Source organism: Alnus glutinosa, chromosome 4 (assembly GCF_958979055.1).
Source record: "Alnus glutinosa chromosome 4, dhAlnGlut1.1, whole genome shotgun sequence".
NCBI lineage: Eukaryota > Viridiplantae > Streptophyta > Magnoliopsida > Fagales > Betulaceae > Alnus > Alnus glutinosa.
The window spans coordinates 30,573,829-30,595,815 of NC_084889.1; the positions used below are offsets into that span (position 1 = coordinate 30,573,829).

The window sequence follows — 21,987 nt, forward strand, 5'->3', positions numbered from 1 at the left end:
TTAAAAAAATTTGAAAAAGTTGAATAAAATATGATTTGTTTTCAAAAATAAGTAGAGAAGATTAGAGAAAAATGCTAATTCAACCTTGTTGCCAAACAAAGTGTACTCTAAAGGAAGGATAAAACTTGCCAGGAAGTTTTGGTGGATAATGTTGGTACTAGAATTGGCCAGAAAAGGAGTGTTGTCAATAATGAGGGGATTGGTTTGGTAAAGAAAGGAAGGTTGACAGATGCAGCATCAATAATTAATAAGGCGGCGGCTGAGGCCCAGCTCCATGAGTTGCCTAGCTGAAATTGCCGGGAGCTTGAAAACCAACGGTCAGTTTGTGTGATCTTTGCCGGATGGTGAAGGAAAAGCGTCCCAACATGGTTTTCTTAATGGAAACCAAACTCCAAGCGTGTAGGGTGGAATTTTAAGTTCTTAAAATTCGCTTGGGATTCAATGGTTTATGTTGCGTTAACAGTATTGGAAAAAGCGGTGGTTTAGCTTTGTTTTGGTAGGAATCTTTTCATGTAACTATTCAGAATTACAGTAGGAATCATATTAATGTTGTGGTTCATTCGAATGTATTTGATGTTGACTGGAAGTTTACGGGGTTTATGTGAACCCGGAGGCGTGGAAGAGAAGGGAATCGTGGGCTCTTCTAAGGCATCTTGAGTCTCTCTCCGGGCCCTTGGTTGTGTTGTAGTGATTTCAAGGAGATTATTGATGCATCGGAAAAAAGAGGTGGTGCAAGACGATCAGGTACTTAAAGGGAAGATTTCAAAAGGGCGTTGGAAGATAGCCAGTCGTTGTGTGATATGGGTTTCAACGGATCACGTTTTACATGGTCCAACAAGCGACATGATGATTATTATTTTACAAAGGAGAGACTGGATAGAGTGGTGGCTAACCCAGAACTGGCGTCAATGTTTCCTTTTCTTCTTGTGGATGTTCTTGCTGGAAGAACTTCGGACCATTCTCCTTTATTTATTCTGCTAAAGGGTCACGCTGGTGGGCAACGTAGGAGCAAGAAATTATTCAGATATGAAGCATGGTGGCAGAAAAAGAATGGTTTTGCTAAGGAGATTAAAAAAGTTTGGCAGATGAAGGAAATGAATATCAACACGTGGGGGGTTTTGAAGTCTAAAATCTCTACCACCCAAAAGGTGTGTCTTCAATGGAAACAATCCAACATGGATCCCACGGCTGGCTTAATTGAAAAGAAGACATTGGAGTTAGGTGCTCTTCAAGGGGAGGCCGAAGTTTCTGATTTGGAACATATAGATCTATCACAGAATGAAGTGAATGAGCTAGTTCATCTGGAGGAGCTGAAATGGAGGCAGATGTCCAGGCAGGAATGGCTTAAAAATGGAGATAAGAATTCAAAATTCTTTCATGCTTCGGTTAACCAAAGACGGGCGAATAATGGGACAACTAAAATTCAAGATCCTGGAGGAACGTCCTATTCGGAACTAGCCGAAGTTGTTTAAGCTTTTCTATACTAGCTATTACAGGTCCCTTTTTAGTGCTATGGGGGCCGGAGGAGTGGGGAGCTGCATCTTGGGCATTGAGAGGAAAATAACACCGGAAATGAATGAGGCTGTGCTCCAACCGTGTTCACTTGAGGAAGCTAGTTCGGCGCTGCAGCAAATGGGGCCTTTTAAATCAGCGGGTCTTGATGGTTTTACGGCAGGTTTTTACCAGCAGAATTGGAGTGCAATTGGTGATGAGGTTTGTAGAGCTATATCTTCTTTTAATTTATTAGGGTGGGTTTTATGGATGAGGAGGTTTATGTCCCTTACATCGTTCTTATTCCTAAAAAGAAAAATCCTGCCTCTGTCATTGATTATAGGCCGATTAGCCTTCGTAATGTCCTTTATAAAATGATATTAAAATCACTTCTAAGGTTTTAGCTAATCGCCTTAAAGTTGTTCTCCCATTTATTTATCTTCGAACCAGAATGCATTTATTTCGGGTTGGTTGATTTCGGATAATATTTTAGTAGCTTATGAAACTTTGCATTCTATGCAAACGAGACATTGGGGCAAGACTCGTTTTGTGGCAATAAAACTTGATATGAGCAAGACATATAACAAGGTAGATTGGAATTTTTTTGATTGCACTAACGAGGAGAATGGGGTTTGGAGAAAAACTATGTGGGCTTATTAAGCAATGTATTTCGTCGGTTCGTTTCTCTATTTTTATTATTGGGCAACCTATGAAGAATTTCAAACCGACGAGAGGAATTCTTCAAGGAGATCCAATTTCCCCATATTTTTTTGTTTATTATATGTGCTTAGGCTCTTAGTTCACTCCTCACTCAAGCAGCAAGCTCCGGATTGCTCACAGGGGTTCCTACTTCTCCAAAAAGGCCTCGTTTGAATCATCTTTTCTTTGCAGATAATAATTTGCTGTTTTGTAGGGCTACTTCTCAAGATTGGAAGAGATTATCTAATTTGTTGGAGTGCTATGAAAAGACTTCGGGTCAACAATTGAATAAGGATAAGACCTCTATTTTCTTTAGCTGAACTACAACTCAAGCGGATAAGGAGTGTATTATCCAGTTATTGGGTGTTCCGAGTACCCAAAGGTATGACAAATATCTGGGTCTCCCTGCTCTTATGGGAAAGTCTCGAATGCAGGAATTTCAAAGTATCAAGGATAAAGTATGGAAGCAACTAAATGATTGGAAAATAAAATTTATACCCCAAGCGGGAAAAGAAATTATACTCAAGGAAGTAATTCAAGCAATTCCAACATACAGTATGAGTGTATTCCTGTTACCTTTAGGGCTGTGTGATGAGTGTCAAATATTGTATATTTGGACCCCTTAATTTCCATTGTTAAATCTTTAGTTTTGTTATTTTCTGATTTCTTGGTTAGTTTTAGTGTTTCAATATTTTGCAGGACTTTGAGATAAATTGTAGTATTTTTGTGGCATTTGCAAAGAAGCAGAAGAAGAAGTCTTTAGAGCCATTCAAAGCACGGGTGTTAGGGTTGAATAAAATACAAGAATGTGTTGATTGATATGGTGAGGTGGGTTCTAAAACCTTAGTATTCTTTTTTAATTGTTCTTATTCAATTTTAATTTAGTTTATTATTTTGCTTTATAAAAATTCAAAAAATTCAGCACTAAGTGAAAATATGATTAATTTAATTCGAAATAAATTTTTGCAACGCAATTCCCTACAGAATCGACCTCGAACTTGCACACACTATATTGCAAACGACTTGTGCGCTTGCGAGTACTTTTAAAACTCACATCACTGTGTACGAAGATTAATTCTATGATGCATAAATTTTGGTGGGGACATAACGACAATAAATCCAAGATTCATTGGATAAGTTGGAAGAAGATGAAGTTTCCAAAATCGAAGGAAGGTATGGGATTTCGGGATTTGCGATGTTTCAATAAAGCTTTATTAGCAAAACAGGGATGACGGTTAATCCAGAATCTTGATTGTTTGGCTGGTAAGATTTTAAAGGCGAAATATTTCCCTAGAGGAATTTTTTTGGAGGCTAATTTAGGAAATGTACCTTCTTTTGCATGGCGTAGCATTTTCGGTGCAAAAGATCTTCTTCAAGAAGGTCTTATGTGTAGGATTGGGGATGGTAAACGGGTGAAGATATGGTGGGATAAATGGATTCCACTTCCAACTTCTTATTCAATCCAATCTCCTAGGTTGGTACTTTCAGAGGATGCTTCTGTAAGTGAGCTTATTGATCAGGACTCAAAGCGGTGGAATGGGCAATTAATTATGTCTATTTTCGCGAAAGATGAAGCTGAGGTTATTTTAAAAATTCCTTTAAGTCGATATGGCCATGATGATTTGATGGTATGGAGGGGGACTACTACGGGAGAGTTTTCAATTCGAAGTGCTTATCATGTGGACAAAGAAATGATAGAAGCTTCTAATGAAAATTGCTCTTATCAATGTGACCTCTTTATTATTTGGAAGAGGATTTGGGGATTGAATGTTCCTAATTCCCTAAAAAAAAAATTATGGAAGGCCTGCCATGATACTCCCTACAAGGGATAATTTAAAGCATAGAGGTATTGATCTAGATGCTTCTTGTATTTTTTGTACTTTTGAACGGGAAACTGTGCTGCATATTCTTTGGTCGTGTCCCTCGACTTCTGATGTTTGGGAGGATTGTGGTAAAAAAATACTTAAGTGCTCAAATGCTGGTAATCCGTTTGTGGAAGTTTTGGAATTTATGTTTGATAACTTTATTCTTGAGGATGTTGGAGTTTTTTGCCGAGATTGCACGTAGACTTTGATTTCATCGAAATGATCGATGTTGTGCATGGAGGCTTGTTCAAGTTGTTCACTCACCCGAAGGAAGTTGTATGCATGGCAAAAGGCATGACTGATGATTATCGTAGAGCCCAAGTCGCTGGTAACGTGGAGATGGATTCAGAGAATGTGATTGTGGCTAGTCACTACAAAAAAAAATTGTTTTTTGCCACTTGCAGTTCGCCACATGTATGGTCACTGTACACGTGGCGAACTGTTGGCCACGTGCAAGTGGCCACGTAAATACACGTGGCAGATCCGGGTGACATTAACTACACAGTTGGCCGCGTCTATTAAAATACACGTGGCTAACAATTGGCCGCGTGTATTTTAATACACGCAGCTAAATTTTTTTTTTTTAAAAAAAAAGAAATATATATATATATTTTTTGGGTTAGCCGCGTGTATTTTAATACACGCGGCTAAATGTATTTTTTTAAAAAAAATATATATATATATATATATATATATTTTTTGGGTTAGCTGCGTGTATTTTAATACACGCGGCTAAATGTTTTTTTTTTTTTTTTAAAAAAAAAAATTATATTTTTTTGGGCAACGTATACTTAATATTCTGGAGTTTTTTTTTTTTTTTTTTTCCTTCGACGTCGAGAGTGAGAGAGAGATACAGAGAGTGCGACAGAGAGTGAGAGAGACAGAGAGAGAGACGTCGACGTCGGGAAGGCCGTCGGGAAGGCCGGCCACACGGTGGTCGAGGAGCTGGCCGGTGGTTCGCGCCTGACGGAGAGTTGGCCGATGGTGCGCGTCTGACGGAGAGAGAGAGAGAGAGAGAGAGAGAGAGAGAGAGAGAGAGAGAGAGAGAGAGCGAGAGAGAGAGAGAGAGAGCGAGAGAGAGAGAGAGAGAGAGAGAGAGAGAGAACACTAAGAGAGAGAGCGAGAGGGAGAGAGAGAGCGAGAGAGAGAGAGAGAGAGAGCGAGAGGGAGAGAGAGAGAGAGAGAGAGAGAGAGAGAGAGAACAGAGAGAGAGAGAGAATTGAGAGCTTGAGAGAATATATATATATGATATATTTCAAACTGGTGCAGGTAGGCGCGCGGGACAACTCCCACGCACCTACCTACACCAATTTTGGCCACGTGGCCTAAAGCCACGTGGCCAAATTCTTTTTTATTTACATTTTAAATATATTTTTATTTTATATATATATATTTATATTTTAAATATATTTTCAAAAAAAGTTGGCCACGTATATTTAATACACATGGCCAATTGCAAATATAAATATAAAAAATTAAAAATATATATATAAATATTTTAGCCACGCGTATTTATTACACGTGGCTAATTGGCCACGTGTAATTAATATACGTGGCCAATTGCAAATATAAATATAAAAAATTAAAAAAATATATAAATATTTTAGCCACGCGTATTTATTACACGTGGCCAATTACAAATATAAATATAAAAAATTAAAAAAAATATATAAATATTTTAGCCACGCGTATTGATTACAAGTGGCCAATTAGCCACATGTAATTAATACACGTGGCTAACTGTCATCTAGCCACGTGTATTTATTATACGTGGCTAATTGCATGTTTTTTGTAGTGAGTGTGGCACAATGGATTCCTCCTCCAGTGGGTATGGTGAAGGCAAATTGGGTCGTGGTATTAGATTCTAAAAATGCAAAGCTGGGTTTTGGAGGAACGGTCCGGGATTTTGGTGGAAATGTGAAAGCGGCTGTTTGTCATTCAGTTAATATTGTGGCTGATCCAGTACTTGTTGGGGAGGCTCTTGCTGCTTTATTTATGGTGGAGCCGTGGAGGTTTGTAGGGATAAGGGGCTTCTTCGATCATTTTAGAGGGAGATTCTTTACTTGTGGTGCAGGCTATAAATCATTCAGGGATAAACTGGAGTAGGTATGGGACTGTTATAGAAGATATTCAAGACACTCTAAGAGGAATTCCAGTTCTGGAAAACATGTCATAGTAAACGGCAAGGAAACAGGGCTGCTCACACTTTGGCTCAAGTAGGAGTACAACAGGTTCTTAGTCGTCGTTGGTTTGACTGTAATCCTGAGTTTATTCACACTGTTGTTGCTTCAGAGAATCCATCTCTGATTTTGTAGAGCTGTTTAGGCTATGTTTGATTCACATTTTTAATGAGATATGTATATTTTCTTCAAGAAAAAAGTGTAAATAAAAATGACACCAAACACATTTAAATTTTTTTAGCAATTAACTTGTTAACATTTTGAGATGTGTTCGGTGTCATTCTCTTGTACATCGCTTTTGCAAATCGACAATTAAATCTGTGGGACCCTATGTATAGTGCAAGATAACGAAATCAAACATTTTTCTGACATTTTTGTATAACTAATATGGAAAGAGTAATGCTACTCTTCACACCTATTTATTACACTATCACACTTATTTCAGACCGACTGATGTGACGTGTTTTAAATGACTTTTCATATTTATTACTTAAAACACACCACATATATCATTGTGAAGTTGGTGTAGAGTGTATTTATAAATTAAAAAAAAAAAAATGTGGAGTACTTAAATTGTTTCACACCTAAATTGACTGTGTTTATTAATCATTTTTAGAGAATACATATTTATTTAAAAAAAAAAAAAAAAAAAAATTGGTTTGATGTGGCGTAAAGATAAAAATAATTGTGTATATTTTATTAATATTTTTATTTTAAAAAGGAAAACAAAAGGAATAAGAAAAAAGTTCTATCAAACCAAATAAAATAAAATAAAATAAAATAAAATAAACGTAGAGATAGATAATGCTTAATAGTAATTTTGTAATCTTAATAGGACTTTTTAGACTTTATAATAGACATAGGTTAAAAATGCTTTTAGCCAGTTTTAGGCCGCCTTGGTCACCTTTTTGCAAAAATGGACCTTTACATGTACATCTTCCAAATTGAAAGGAACAATAACATGCCTTGATTGAATTTGAATAAGAAAGTCATTAGAATATTTCATCAATATAGAAATGACAAAGAATTACGTATGCATAATGCATGGTTATGGTTGGTCATTTGAATATATGGGCTCCCCCCACCATCCCCTGAGCTGAACAACTCTGCAGAAAAATCCATAAAACACAAAAAGGCAGATGGGGCCACAAAATTCCAATTCTGCTTATTATTATTTTTTTCAGTCTTTTTCGTGAAGAAGAAAACACAAACTTTAAATAAAGTTTTTTTGTTTTTTTGCCGGGGAAATAATTCACTTGGTTATAAGCTTTGTAGTTGGGTGCATGGACGGAGCTGAGGTGGTTGGTAGGGGCTATGGCTAGGGACGGAGCCAAAACCTTTTATGAGCCAGGGCTAGTGGTTAAAAAAATTTCTTGAAAGGGCCAATAAACTAAATTTTTAGTTTTTTACCTTTTATATATATATATATATATATTTAAAAAAAAAATTCAACCTAATTTTATTTTTAACGAAATTGGGGGGCCGCCCCCCCCCCCCCCACAGGCCATGCCCCCAGTTCATTTGAAAGAAAAAAAAAAAAAATATATATATATATATATATATATATATATATATATATATATATATATATATATAATAAAATTTTTTGTCCTACCCGTCAAAAATGAATTAAAGTATGAGTGCATGTCGAAAATAGATGAGTAAATTTCTCAGCATATTTTTTTGAAAGTTCGTTCTTGAGTGCTGAGAACTTGAGAAGATGGAGATTTAAAAAACAAAAAAAAAAAAAAAAAAAAAAAGTCTTGAGAATATTGATCTTTGCAAGAGTTGAAATATTAATGAAGAAATTTTGGGTTAATAGGCAGTTCAACCACGCCGTGAAAAGCACCGCTCCACCATGGCACCATATTGTTTGCGTAGAGTTGAAAAAAAAAAAAGAAAAAAAAAGGGAAAAAGGTAGAAAAGATTTTTTTTTTTTTTTCAAACACAGAAAAAACTCAAAAAAGACGTTAAAAACTTGAAGATAAAGAAATACCAAATCTACCCAATATATTTTATATTTATACTTTGATTACATATTTTAATTTATTTTTTTATTTGACTCCCTCCCAACCAAATGTCTGGGTCCGTACTTAGTTGGGTGCATCTTTCTAGCTTTCTAGTGAGAGCAGCTGTCAGCTTTTTTATGCAAGAAATAGGAAATTTCTCTTCCCGTGAGACTGTGAGATCCTCCTTTGTGAGTGCTGGGGCTAGAGGAATGGACTTTGTCTCCTTCCTCCTCCCCTCTCCCCTTCTTTCATCTGTACTCTAATTTTTTTCTTCCTTTTTTTTTTCATTTTCTTTCTTTGATTTTTAAGCCAGGTCTACAGTCCCTACCTCCTCCACCATCACCTTCTCGTCCCTTCTCCGTCATCACCACTCCGGTAGATCTTTGGTTTTTTGATATTTTATGACTTCTATGGTTTTTCAGCGCTGAAAAGCATTTTTAACGAAATTATTTATTTTAAAAAAAAAATTATAAAAAAGGAAAATGACATGGGTATTATTAGCAAAGAGCATCAGCATAATATCCTAATTCTCATTACTCTCTAAAATTTCATCATCATCAAAGTAAGCATCAGCATAAGTTTGATGCCCAGAAAAGCCTTAAAAAAGACACAGAGAAAAGTTCAACAACATCTCATTGAAGCCCATCACATGAACATTAAAACTATTTATGATGAGTTCAAGGATGGTTAGAACTAAACCCCCACCCCCACCCCCACCCCTAAAGTGATATTAGATCGTCGTATTGTCTACCAACGTATACATTTCCAAGAAACAATTCAAATCACTGTCAAACCCTAGCTTTCTGCAAGAGAGGAGTACTGACCATGTACGCATACGACGTCGCTTCTCTGCAAGACACAAAACCCAGTTCGGAAACCATCTTCATGAACTCCTCCAATCCAAATCTACCAAATCTACCCTCATCTCTCTCCAAAATCTTCAAAACTTCTGCGAAAAACCCAGCTTCGCAGGGCAGAACCAGACCGCCATTACCCTGATACCCAAACTCTTCCTCGGCTCTCTCCAGCAGACCCACGAACACCGGGAGGTTCAGGAACCGGGTGGGGATCACGAAACGGTTGCGTTCCTGGCCAACGTACACCGCGAGATAACCGGGCGAGGGGCGCCGGTTCGTACCGGAATCGGAGGAGCAGGACGGGTCGGTCCGGAACCGAAGGCTCATGTGCTTCCACCGTTGCACGACTTGCTTAAGCCGCACGATTTGGCGGATCTTATCGACCCTTTTCGCGGTACTCGCCATGAGAGCCAGAGAGAGAGAGGTCTGCTTCTTGAGGAGTTGGAGACAAATTGAAAGTGCCGACTGCCGAGGAAAGGAGGATGGGAAGTACACTTGTGGTACTGAAGAGTACTTATGAATCAAAATTGGACATGAAAAGACTAAATTGCCCTTATGGGATTTTAAATTTTCTGATTTAGGGTTTTTATTAGATGCAACCCATAGTCGTGAGATTTGGCCATTATATATTATGCTGAACTTCTTTTTTTTTACAAATTAAACTCATGATAATGAATTTTGTATGTTAAAGTATCTTAAATATATGGTTGAAATATATTTTGACTTTTTCAAAAAAAAAAAGAAAAAAATATATATATTTTGACTTTTAAAATTAAATTGGGTCTTGTATAAATCATACAAATCGATTAATTTTCAAAACAGGAAAATATGTGAAGGATTTAAAAAATTAAAATAGGAGAATGACCCAAGTGTTCTAAATATTTCTCTATATACTTTAAACTAAATATTCTTTTTTATTGACGAAAGCCAAGTTTTGAACTATTTGCATTAAAATTTTACTTTAATTGAAAAGAAAAAAGAAAAAGTTTGAAAGAGAAAGAACATTAAAAAATAAATAACTTTTATTTTTGGGCTTTTTGTATTTGAAATGCATTAAAACATGCCTTAAGTACTAGTAAAATTTAACATTGTGCGAAGAGTTTGTTAAATTTAACATGCATGTTTTGTAAGTTTTCAATGTGAATGCTCTCAATGTTGGGTGTCTCACCCCTTCCTCTTGTATTTTATTTAATATAATCTCACTTTAAAAAATTAAATTAAATAACACTCTAGTTTCTCTTTCTGTCGGCATGAATTCAAAATCACATATAATGATTTTGAATTATGGCAGAAATTTCCAGATTCTAGCCAGTACGGCCGGAATCCTGTGATGTCGGCGGAATTCGGCCAGTGCCGCGCGGATTCTAGCAATCGAATACCAAAATTTGGAGATCTTCGGCGGTAGATTCAGGCTACCAACAAATTCCAATGCCCAGAGGTAGCGGATTCCCATAAACGAGCGTGTAAGAATAAATAGTTTAAAACTGTAAATCGTTTTCTAAAAATTAAAGAGGCTTTTACGATCAAACCGAAAATGATTTTCGCTGATCATTATTTTTACCTCCACTAAATACTAAAAAATACCAAAAATACTTTATGCCAAAACAAAAGAATAATAAGTTTTTAAGTAACAGAATTGAAGGACGTAATACGCTTGATTAGGAGCGAAAGGACGATATTATTGTTTAGTTAAATATTTTAAATTTTATGAACAAAAATCAAAGTTTAACCAAAATTTAACAACAAAAGAAACGATGGGAAAGAACGAAAGGAGAAGTACGTCTTCAATTCTTAAAATTTGTAGGAAGCTATAAAAATTAGCCTTGAAAAGCAAAGTAAGTCAAATTTTGCTGATTTTCAAAAGAGAAAATTCTACTCGAGGGTACCAAACTTTTATCCTTTTCAAAATAAGGTATCTAAACTTTAAAACTTTTCAATTTAAGGTATTTATTTTTTTGAAAGTCTCAATTAGAGGTCTTTCGTTAGAATTTTTCGTTTAATTCTATCAAAATTTTCATAATACCCCTCTTTTTTCTAGGAAAAAAAAAAAGAAAAAAAAATTGCCATGATCTAGGTTTTGGTTAGAGTTTAATGGAATTTGCAAAAATTTACATGCCTAAATTTTTGAATTTTTTTATATATTTTTTTTAAAAAAATAAACACAAGGGTATCATGAGATTTTGATATAATTTAACGAAAAATCTTAACGGAAGAGCCCTAATTAAGACTTTCTGAAAAATGAATACCTTAAATTGAAACGTTTTGAAATTCAAATACCTTCTTTCAAAAAGGATGAAAATTCAGCACCCTTAAATAAAGTTCTCCATTTTCAAAATCTTGATCATTCAATACAATTAAGACCCCTGTTCTAAAAGAGTACTAGAAAATAAATAATATTATAAATTATATTTTTATCTCATAATTAAGGCAGGCCAAACCTTTGCTTCGGGGTCCATGGCCCGCCCTAAATTTTTCTTAAAGCTATTATAAAATGGTACATTTGGATGAAGTGAACCCTGCAATTGCTAGTGTCTTACGTTGCACCACTCTTTTCATAATTAAAGCCTTTCAATACGAAAACAGATTTTTAAACACTCTTGAGAATAACTTTTTTCTTGTGAAAATGTAGACTAAAAAGCTAATATATTAAGGTCTCGTTTAGTTTGCGAAATGATTATTCCATTAAAAAAATAAATAGCTATTCTTAGGAATAGAAAGTGGCGGAATGGAATGACTATTCATAATCTTTAGTTTGGTAAGAACTCATATATTTTAATTAGAATCTAATCAAAATTACTAAAAAAAACCTCACATTTAAAAAAATAAAAATAAAAAGAAAATCGAATTATAAAAAAAAAACAAAAAAAAAAAAAGAAAAGAAAAAGAAAACCCATGGTCAGTCTCCCACCCATTGGGGTGGTCGGCCGCCCACCAAGAGGCGGGGGTGGCTGCAACCACCCCCGAAGTGGTCTCCGGGAGTGGCTTGGCCACCCCTAAAATATTCATCGGGGGTGGCCGAAGCCAACCGGGAGTGGGCGCGGCCACCCCCAAAAGCTTCGGGGGTGGTCGCCCCACCCCCGGAACACCTCGGTGGTCCACCACTAGGTGTTCTGGGGATGGTGCGGCCACCCCCAGCTCAATGGGTGGCCGGCCAGCCAGTGAAGGGTTTGATTTTTTTTTTTGTTTTTTTTTTAAAAATATATAAAATATAAAATAAATTGTTTTTTTTTTTTTCTGAAAAATATTACATTTATCCCAAGGAATGGCTATTCCTCTCATTTTTTAGAGAAATATGTATTCCTCTTAGTAAATGAATAGTTATTCCCATTGGAATAACTATTATAAATAATAGACCCTACCAAACAAAAGAATGACTATTCCATAGGAATAGTCATTTCATTTCAGGGGTCTATTCCGCGAACCAAACAGGACCTAACACTTTTTCTTTTCTTTTATCCTCGCAATGCTGATGTGACTTTTACAATTATTATTAAATTAAAATTCAATAATAATCCATCATAAATCTAATGATGATTTTAAGAGCCACATCAATTTGAAAGGATAAAAACCTAAAAAGATAGTCCATATTATTACTCATAGTAAATACAAGGATTTAAAAGAAAAGAAACTAATGCTATAATCGATCTAAAAATGAACATTTTCTTAAATATGGAATGCTTAACTAATGCTCCCAATAATCTAAAGATGAGAAATAGTAGAGTTGGAAATCTATGGGAAATATGAAAAGTTAATTAAAAAATTAAAAATAAATTGAGAGATTTGTTACCTAAGTTGGAAAATTGTCAAAATTGGTCTGTGGTCAATGGCTCCGCTTGAGCCCTATGTCGAGTGCAGCTCGAACAGGGCCTCTGTGTCCCACTTGGGTAGGGGTCTAGGGGATAGCTCGAGCGCTTCTACAAGAGAAATGATATACACGTTCTTACCCTTATACTCTTAAATAATTATCATTAAATTTTGAATCTAATAATAATTTTTTTACTGTTTTAACGCCATGATCAGCTGGTCAAAGAGGCCCAATACATAACCAAGAAGGTCGATGGGTGCATTACATTGGCAAACAAGCGTGCTGTGGTTCACTCAGTCCGATGGATTGGACCAGTGTGGTTTTTAAAGGGAGAATGTGTACTATCATTAAATTTAAATTTTGCCATATTTCCTTTTAGAGTTTTGGCATTTTGAAAATGGCATCAACTACTGCTTCATTTGTTTCGACGTATAATGTTTTTCGTCGTAAAATATTTTCAGCGATTGTTCCGTTTGTTTCGGTGTAAAATGATTTCTGAAAAATTATTTCGACATTTTACTTTGTTTAGTAAGGGTGAAAATAATAGTCAACGAAAATCATTTTTAGTTTGATCGTAAAAGCTTTTTTATTTTTTGGAAAAATATTTACGATTTTAAAAACCGTAAATCGTTTTTCGAAATTAAACTTTTCGTCCTTACACTTATGTTTGATATCTGATTGCCGAAATCCGGCAATAGTCGGTCGTCGGAATCCAGGAGGTGCCGAAATCCGGCAACATTCGGCCATAGAAATACTGCCGGCGTTGAAATCCAGCGACATCTAGCCACCGTCGCCAGATGCCGGCGGACTTGATTCCGGCTGAAACTGTCCGGAATCTGGCCATAGTCAAAAGCCGGCCAGATCTGGAGGAATTTGATAGGAATCCAGCCAAACATGCTCGCCAGAATCTGGCAACGGCGACCAGACGTTGCCGAATTTCGGCGGTAGTTGCATTTTCACCTTTCGTAATTTTTTCATGGAAGCCAAACGCCGGAAAATATTTTCGAGAAAATCATTTTTTTCTGAAAAATGATTTCGTCAAAAATATTTTACGATGGAAACCATTTTACGTCGAAACAAAAATCATTTTTTTGAAAATAAAAATAAAAATAATTTTTTTTAAAATAATTCTCAGTGTTTGGCTCATACGAAAAAATCACCAATGACGTAAAATAGAATACAACAATCGTCGCCGGAATACGACCAGTAAGGCCGAAATCCGGCTATATTAGCCGAATTTCGACTGTACTAGGCCATTTCAGGCCAATTTGGCCGGAATTTGGTCTTTTAGAATCCAGCGCCGTTGCCGGATTCCGGCCAATACGGCTCAAATCTAGTCCACATCGCCGGATTCTGGTGACCATCGCTGGAATTTGGCAAATGCTGTTAGATTCTGGCAAACAGATACCAAAATTTGGGGATCTTTAACGGTAGAGTCGAACTACCAACAAACTCCAATACTCGGTGATGGTGAATTCCCACAAACGTGTGTGTAAAAATAAAGAGTTTAAATATAGAAACCGTAAATTGTTTTCCAAAAACTAAAGAGGCTTTTGGTCAAACTGAAAATAATTCCCGTTGACCATTATTTTCGCTCCCACAAAATATTGAAAAATGCCAAAAATATTTTCCAGAAAACATTTTACGCCAAAACAAATTGAGTATAAATTGTAAAAATGTTTTTCATATGCATTTAAGAATTACATACTCTGCTAATTCTCACATTGAAGATGAATATTAGTTTAAGAAAAATGTTATTTCAAATTCTTTGTTTATGCTCTGTTTGTTTCGGCGTAAAATGATTTCGGCATTTTACGGTGTTTAGTAGAGGTGAAAATAATGGTCAACGGAAATCGTTTTCAAAAATTAAACTCTTCGTCCTTACACCCACGTTTGATATCCGGTTGTCGAAATTCAACAATTGTCGGTCGTTGAAATCCAGTCGGCGTCGGAGTCCGGCAACATCCGGTCGTCGGAATCCGGCAACATCCGGGCACCGTCGCCAGATGCCGGCCGAAACTGGTCGGAATATCGTCGGATTCCGGCCATGTTCAGAAGCCGGCCAGATCTAGCCAAAACGGCTGGGATCTGACCGAATCTGGCCAAAATGGCCGGGATCCTACCGGATCCGGTCATTGATCCTGCCGGATCCGAAAGAGACTAGTTGGATCCGGCCATTTTGGCCGGCGTTGCGGATTCCAGCGGCATTTGTCAAACTCTGATTTTCGCATTTCGTAATTTTTTCATGTGAACCAAACGTTAAAAAATATTTTCGAGAAAATAATTATTTCTTAAAATGATTTCGCCGAAAATATTTACGTTGAAACAAACGGAGCATTAATCAAAAGTTTAAACATTCTTCTCTATGTTCTCTTCCGTACATTTAAAAAAAAAAAAAAAAAACTCTGTAGGACCATACCAATAGAAGTTCTCTAGTATAATGGACTGAATTTAAAAAATTTATTCCAAAATTTTAAACCCAATTCGGACGAAATATTTTTGCAAAATAGGCCTCACTTGTTTTTATTTATTTATTAAAATAGGCCTCACTTGTTTTTATTTATAGATTAAAATAGGCCTCACTTGTTATTTTATTTTGTTTTGGGTTCTATTACGCTTTTCGTGCTGACTTCTCACGTGCTCTGAAAAGTTGAAAACATTATTAATTTAATGAACACAATAAAAAAAAAAATCCAAATTTTTCGGAGTTCCGACCCAACGTGAAAGTGAAACAAAAAGATTGTCAAAAGTAGGCTTCATCGGTACTTGTTATACTTTATGGAGTAATCCTCGCATCCTTTTAGATTTTAGGGTTAAATATATTTTTATCTTTATAATTTAAAAAATTTAATTTGTCTTTATATTTCATTTCGTATCACAAATGTCGATGGTATATCGTTTATACCTAAAAATGGATATAGTACTTTTGTGTCAATTTTTCATTCAAAAATTAATTGAAGTTCACGTCAGCATCCTTAAGAAACTGACACATGTTTTATGTCCTATTAAAAATAAAACAATTAAAAAACTAAAAATATTAAAAAAATACTTTTTAGAAAAAAAAATAATAATTAGAGGGGTGGCTCTAACCATCCTTTACTTATTTATTTATTTTTTATTTTAAATTTTTAAATTTGTTTAGTTTTTTAATTTTTTGTTAGGCATAAAGACACGCATCAATTTTTTAAAGCTGGTGATGTGGACTTCCGATAAGTGTTTGGATGAAAATACTATATCCGTCTTTAGCCATAAATGAGATACCATGTGTGATACGAAATTAAGCACATTGGACAAAAATAAAGTTGTTAAACCACATGGGGTCAAAGGTATTTAACTTAAATTTTGCTTTCTAATTTCAATTTTTTTAAAAAAATTAAATAAATAAATCACTTTGAATTCGAAATAAAATCTTCTCAATTTTATTAATTTCATTTGAAATTGATAGTATTTTTTTTTACAATAAAATTTAAAATTAATATAACTAACAGTGTACCTTATGTCAATATTAAAACGTATTTTAAAATTTTAAAATAATGTACACTATGATATGTACAAAATTTAATTATTGATCATAAAACAAATACTAAACCCGAGTATAAAAATTTAGTGTAAAGAGGAACGGTACTTTTTATTATTTATTTATTTTTGTTTTAGGTTATGTTTCGCTTTTCATGTGGCCTTTGACCGGATAGAAAGTTCACCCAATCAGGAGTGGGCATCTCTTTCGCTTCGTACAAAAAAAAAAAATTAATTAATTAATTAATTAATTAATTAATTCAAAGATTACAAAAAGCAAAGAACTAAGCATATTGGTGACCGGAGATTGCATTTGAAATCTTTATTTCCAACTTCCTCGTCTGAATTAATTTCTCCAGGGTGTGTAAAGCTGATGAGTAGATTCCCACTTGTTTGGCTTGGTTTTTTTGCATAGCAGCATGAAAAGCACTTGCAACTCTGGTTTTTTTTTTTTAAAAATTAAATTAAATTTTTCTTAATTTTAGAGAATTAAGTTATTTTTTGTTTTTCTATTCAAATAAACTCCACAACAATTTTTCTTATATTTTTCCTATACCATTTAAATATTTTTTTCAAATAAATGTTAGGGGAAAAAGAAAATCATTTAAATGTTTTGACACATAAATGCTAGAAGAAATAAAGAGGAAAGAAAAAACCTTTTTTTTTTTTTTTAATAAAAAAAATAGATATAGAAGCAAAAGTGCTACCTTATATTTATGAAAATGAATCTAGATTTAGGGAGACTGTTGCTGATGTTCTTTAGTCATTCTGTTAGTTTTTTTTTTTTTAGCGGGTTTTTTTGGTCCTTATTTTGCTGAAGGGAAAAATTAAATTAAATTTCTAAGTTTTCATGGGATTTTAATTTAGTACTTAAATTTTTACTTCTGACCATTAAATCATTAGATTTTTTTAAAAAAAATTTCAAATAGATCCTTCCATCAACTTATGTCATATGATACCAGTTAATTAATGTCACATAATTTTCATTTTTTTTTAATTTTCATTTAAAACGTCATGATAAATTTGTTTTTTTTTTTTTATTTAAAAAAAAAAAAAAAAAAACAAAAACAAAAGAGAGGTAGCTAGCCACGCATGTCCATATGAGATCATTTCTTACGCACGAGTAGCATAATAGATATATAATACCACGCGTGGATGATTTATCAAGTTTTAAATGAGTTAATATAATTGTTTATAAGCATTTAATACATTTTGTCTATTTTAAATTTGCCTATTTGTAGTGGTCAAGAATGAAGATTTCCTTTACTATTAACTTTGTTTCAATTTTCATTATTAATATTTAATAATTGGAAAGGGGCTGCTTCATGCTTGCATTGGTATGGAGAGTAGTTAACGTCGTTTGAGTTCATGATTTCCAAAAGTCCGATTTAAAAAAACTATTTAAAAATATATATAATCACGATATCAAATGAAATGAATAGCATTATTCATAAAAAATAATGGTTAGAATTTAATATTTGTATATTTAACGGTGTACATAATGCTATATCATTTAAATTTTTTAAAAAATGTATTAATATTAATATTATATACATTATTAGATGTATCAATTTTAAATACTGACTATAAAATAAAGAATAATGATTCAATGCCACCTAAATATACAACTTTTCACCATCTTACCTATGTGGCAAGGTGGTCCCCCACTACTTTTTGAATTTTTTTATTTTTTAAAAATAAATTAAAGTGGGGGACCACCTTACTACATAGACAAGGTAGTGAAAAGTTGTATATTTAAGTGGTAGTGAATCATTACTCTAAAATAAATACTTTTTCATTTCATTGAAATGAAATGACGATCCTATTCCGCATGAGACATGTTACGTGCACATCTTTTGTACATCAAAATAGAAAAGTGATGTACAAGAGATGTGCAAAAATCATTTCTCATTCCACATAGGTAACACTTTGTCATTTCTATATTGACAAAGGATTCTGATCGCTTTCTAATTCAAATTCAATGAAGACATCTTCTTGTTCCTTTGAATTTGAAAAATGTACAAGCATTTTGTATTTTGGATTATGATTTTTTTCAAATTATTTTTCCGAATTTGAGATTATTCGGACAGATGATTGTAAAATAACACTTATGAAACCCACTTGACCTGATAAGTGCTTTGGCAGTCTAATTTATTTTGTGTGACAGCTAGCACATTCGCGAAATCGCAATCCTTAACGCACCCTAATTGTCCTAATTTTTTTTTTTCATTCAAATTTAATTGTAAGTTTTTTTTTTTAATAAAAAATATATAGTAAAATTAAATTTGGACCATTAATAAACTATAACACATATGTTATAATTTTTTATACTACCTAAGCTAAATTCAAAAAATATTAAGCCAGTAAGCAATCTAATGTTGTTAAGTACCTTTGTGTACTTCGACCGAGACAAAATCTCTGCATTTCAACTAAATGGTAAATGGTCATCATCAGGGACGGAGGCAGAGAATGTTTTGAGCAGGGGCCAAAGTATTTTGTGCTTTTTTTTTTTTTTTAAAAAAAAAAAAAAAAGTCAAGTATTGTATTTGACTTTTCCATTATCTATAAATAAATTTACATGCTTATATTGAAGTCTTTAAAAAAATAAGAAAAAATATTTGTAAGTCAGAAATTAACAAATTCACATAAAGAACAACAAAATATAAAAGCTTTCACGTGTCAAATTGTCAAATTAATTGTTTAGACTTATAAATTATAATAACTAATATTCTCAATATTTAATAATCATAATATTCAAATTACAAAATCATTTATATTAAGAATTGAGCTTAGAAAACTAACATAAAAAAGTGTGACTTGTCTTGAGTGGTTTTATACTGCTTTTGTATTGCGAAGTAATTATTGTTTTGTACCGTAAAAATTAAATTAAATCAATAATTTTTAAAATTAAAATTTTATAATACTATAAAATAAAAACTAAACAATTAATAATGAGTGGGCAAAGTCCGGACAAATGACTAGTGATTACTCTTATTCTAATTTCACATTTTACGAATCAAGAGTGACAAGTTAGTGCCTAGTGCCTAGTACCTAGTGGTGATAGACACCAGTACACAGTGACTGAGGACATAGACTTCCTGAGTCTTCTAGACTTTATTTTTATTAGTAGTTGTTTTAATCACTTTATTTTTTTTTCTCCTCTTTATTTCTTGTTTTCTCCTCTTTTCTCTTGAGTCTTTTCTCTGACCGACTTACTCTCTAGACTCTTCCTTGGTCCACACTCCAAAGACTTCCTTTTTCCAATTCTTCCAAATTTCCTATCTTCTTCCTCCAAATTTCCGCCACTATCTTCTCAGTTCTGATGATCTTCCTTGCTTTTTTTTCTTTTTTTAATTCTCTTCCCTTGTTTTTTTATCATAGGTTCCCAAATTCCCAATCTCACTCGGCCACTCTCAAACCCAAATCTAAATTGCCATTACCTTGACTAATCTTCTCAGTTCTCATATTTTCTTTTTCAGTTCACCTTATGAGTTATGGCTTATAATGACCAGAATTCCAGAAAAAATGAAAAAAAATACATTGAAGTTAGGGTTTTGAGAACTTACAAAGCTGAGACGAGAGATTGGAACAATATGTTGCCCCCGTCACCAATTGAGATAAAACGAAGCGGAAGCAATCTGCCTACGGCTACTGGCCGACTGCCGGTGGGAATCACAGTCCAGTGACGAAGGAGGTTAGGGGAGAAGTCAGGACCTAGAGGTCGATTGTTTTCAATTTTTGTTCAAATTGTTCTCTAATTTTTTTTGCTTCTGGATTGTAGTAGAGGAATTTTTGTTTGGGCTTTTATGTTTAATTGGGTAATGCAAAAAAATTAGTTGGGTGAGGCCAAATTATTTTAGTGAATAGGGCCAAATTGTTTATTGGTATTTATTGAGAAGGGGCAATGGGCTGAAAATAATTTTTTTTTAAGATTTTTTTTTTAAACCTTATATAAAAAAAAAAAATCAAAAATTTGGGGGGGGGCCATGGCCCCTACCGGCCCCCCCTTTCCTCCGTCTCTGGTCATCATGCCTTTTTCTTTTTTCCTTTTGTCTTTTTTTTTTTTAACAAATAGCATGTGCTATCATTAATTCTGCAAAAAGTTCATAGGCTTACAACTTAAAAGTTCATAGGCTTACAGTTGCCTAAGCATAATACAAATTTTACAAGAATAACATTTAAGCTTCTCTTACAATAATGTTCACTCTCTGAAGAAAAATGGCTGATCTAACAAATAGCCAACAAAAATTCTCATAAAAATTGATCCAAATATAAGCAAGATGTGACCAGAGAAATAAGAGAATAACACAAACACAAACAAACAAAAACACCCAAAACAAGCTGTCGGCAGTGGGAGAAGAAGGCCAAAGACGCCGGACGGCGGCGCTTGTAGGTCACGCCCCATCACCGGTACCACCCAGGAGACAATTCGACCCCGTAGAATTGGTTACTATTGTGCACGGCTTGAAAAAGGCGGAGCGTGGCCCTCACGCGTACCAAAGAGTAGAAAGTTCCAAAGCGCGTGGGTACTACGCGCCGATTACCGACGACCGACAAAAGTAATCAAGCTTGTATGCTCTCATTTTGGAACAAGCCGTGTCTCAAATACAAAAAGAGTAATTCTACTTTCTATACTTATTTATCTTATTTATTTTATACAAATTGATGTGATATGTTTGAAGTGACTTTTTTTTTTTTTTTTTTTTTTTTTTTTTTTTTTTTAAGTGGTTGACATGAAAAATTATTTAAAACATGAAAAGTCAGCTACTATAAAATGTGTATAATAAAAATAGTTTTAAAGAAGAGCTTTACTCATACAAAAATACAGTGATTTCTCACCCAATGCCTCCAATCAGCCTAGTGATTGCACAATTGCACTGCAACCTCCCATGCAGTCCAAATGGATATTTACTACATAGATAAATGTATGTGTAATGCTATATGCAAAGAGTAATGCTACAAAGAGGATTTTAGTCCTCTCAAATGTCATATGTTTTTTAAAATTACCATTGAATTTAATATGATCATTATTGAATTTTGGTCCAATTGTATTGTAAAAGTCACATGACATTTGCGAAGAAGTCCTCCTTTTAGAATTACTTATATGCAAAACTCATATTCATTTTTATTCATAAAAGTGATGTGACTTTTAAAATCATCATTGAATTGTGATAAATCACTATTAAATTTTGATCAAATAATGATTTTAAAAATCACATAACTTTTAAAAAATAAAAAATATATAAAAGTCTTGCATATAACATTACTCTATATGTATTAACATGATAACATCAACGCTCCCCTATGCTCTTCTCCCAACGTCATAGCTCAACCCAAGAAATGTCAAATTTTCTTTTAACAAGTAATAAATATTTAGGAGTGACTTAAGTATACAAGAGGTTATTCCCAAGGGGTAGCTCAATCGGCTGGAAACCACGCCTCATGAAGCAGATATTAGTAGTTCGAATCCCCATCTTCCTCTTATGTGGACATGTTAAAAAAAAAAAAAAAAAAGTATACAAGAGGTTTACAATATTAATAAAAATTTGGCCAGTAAAAATAAGT

At 34.0% G+C, this 21,987-nt stretch overlaps 1 protein-coding gene across 1 annotated transcript; it reads right to left on the minus strand.

Annotated features, from left to right (window-relative positions):
* Positions 1 to 8,754: 8,754 nt before the first annotated feature.
* Positions 8,755 to 9,597, minus strand: LOC133867061 (protein SMALL AUXIN UP-REGULATED RNA 12-like). Its single transcript, XM_062303740.1, has one exon. It carries the CDS (start codon positions 9,504 to 9,506, stop codon positions 9,033 to 9,035), a length of 474 nt encoding a protein of 157 aa, XP_062159724.1. The 5' UTR covers positions 9,507 to 9,597; the 3' UTR covers positions 8,755 to 9,032.
* Between the last annotated feature and the right edge of the window lie 12,390 nt (positions 9,598 to 21,987).

Bases quoted from the DNA above. Each gene is read 5' to 3' on its own strand.
- LOC133867061 (XM_062303740.1), bottom strand. From the start codon at position 9,506: ATGGCGAGTACCGCGAAAAGGGTCGATAAGATCCGCCAAATCGTGCGG.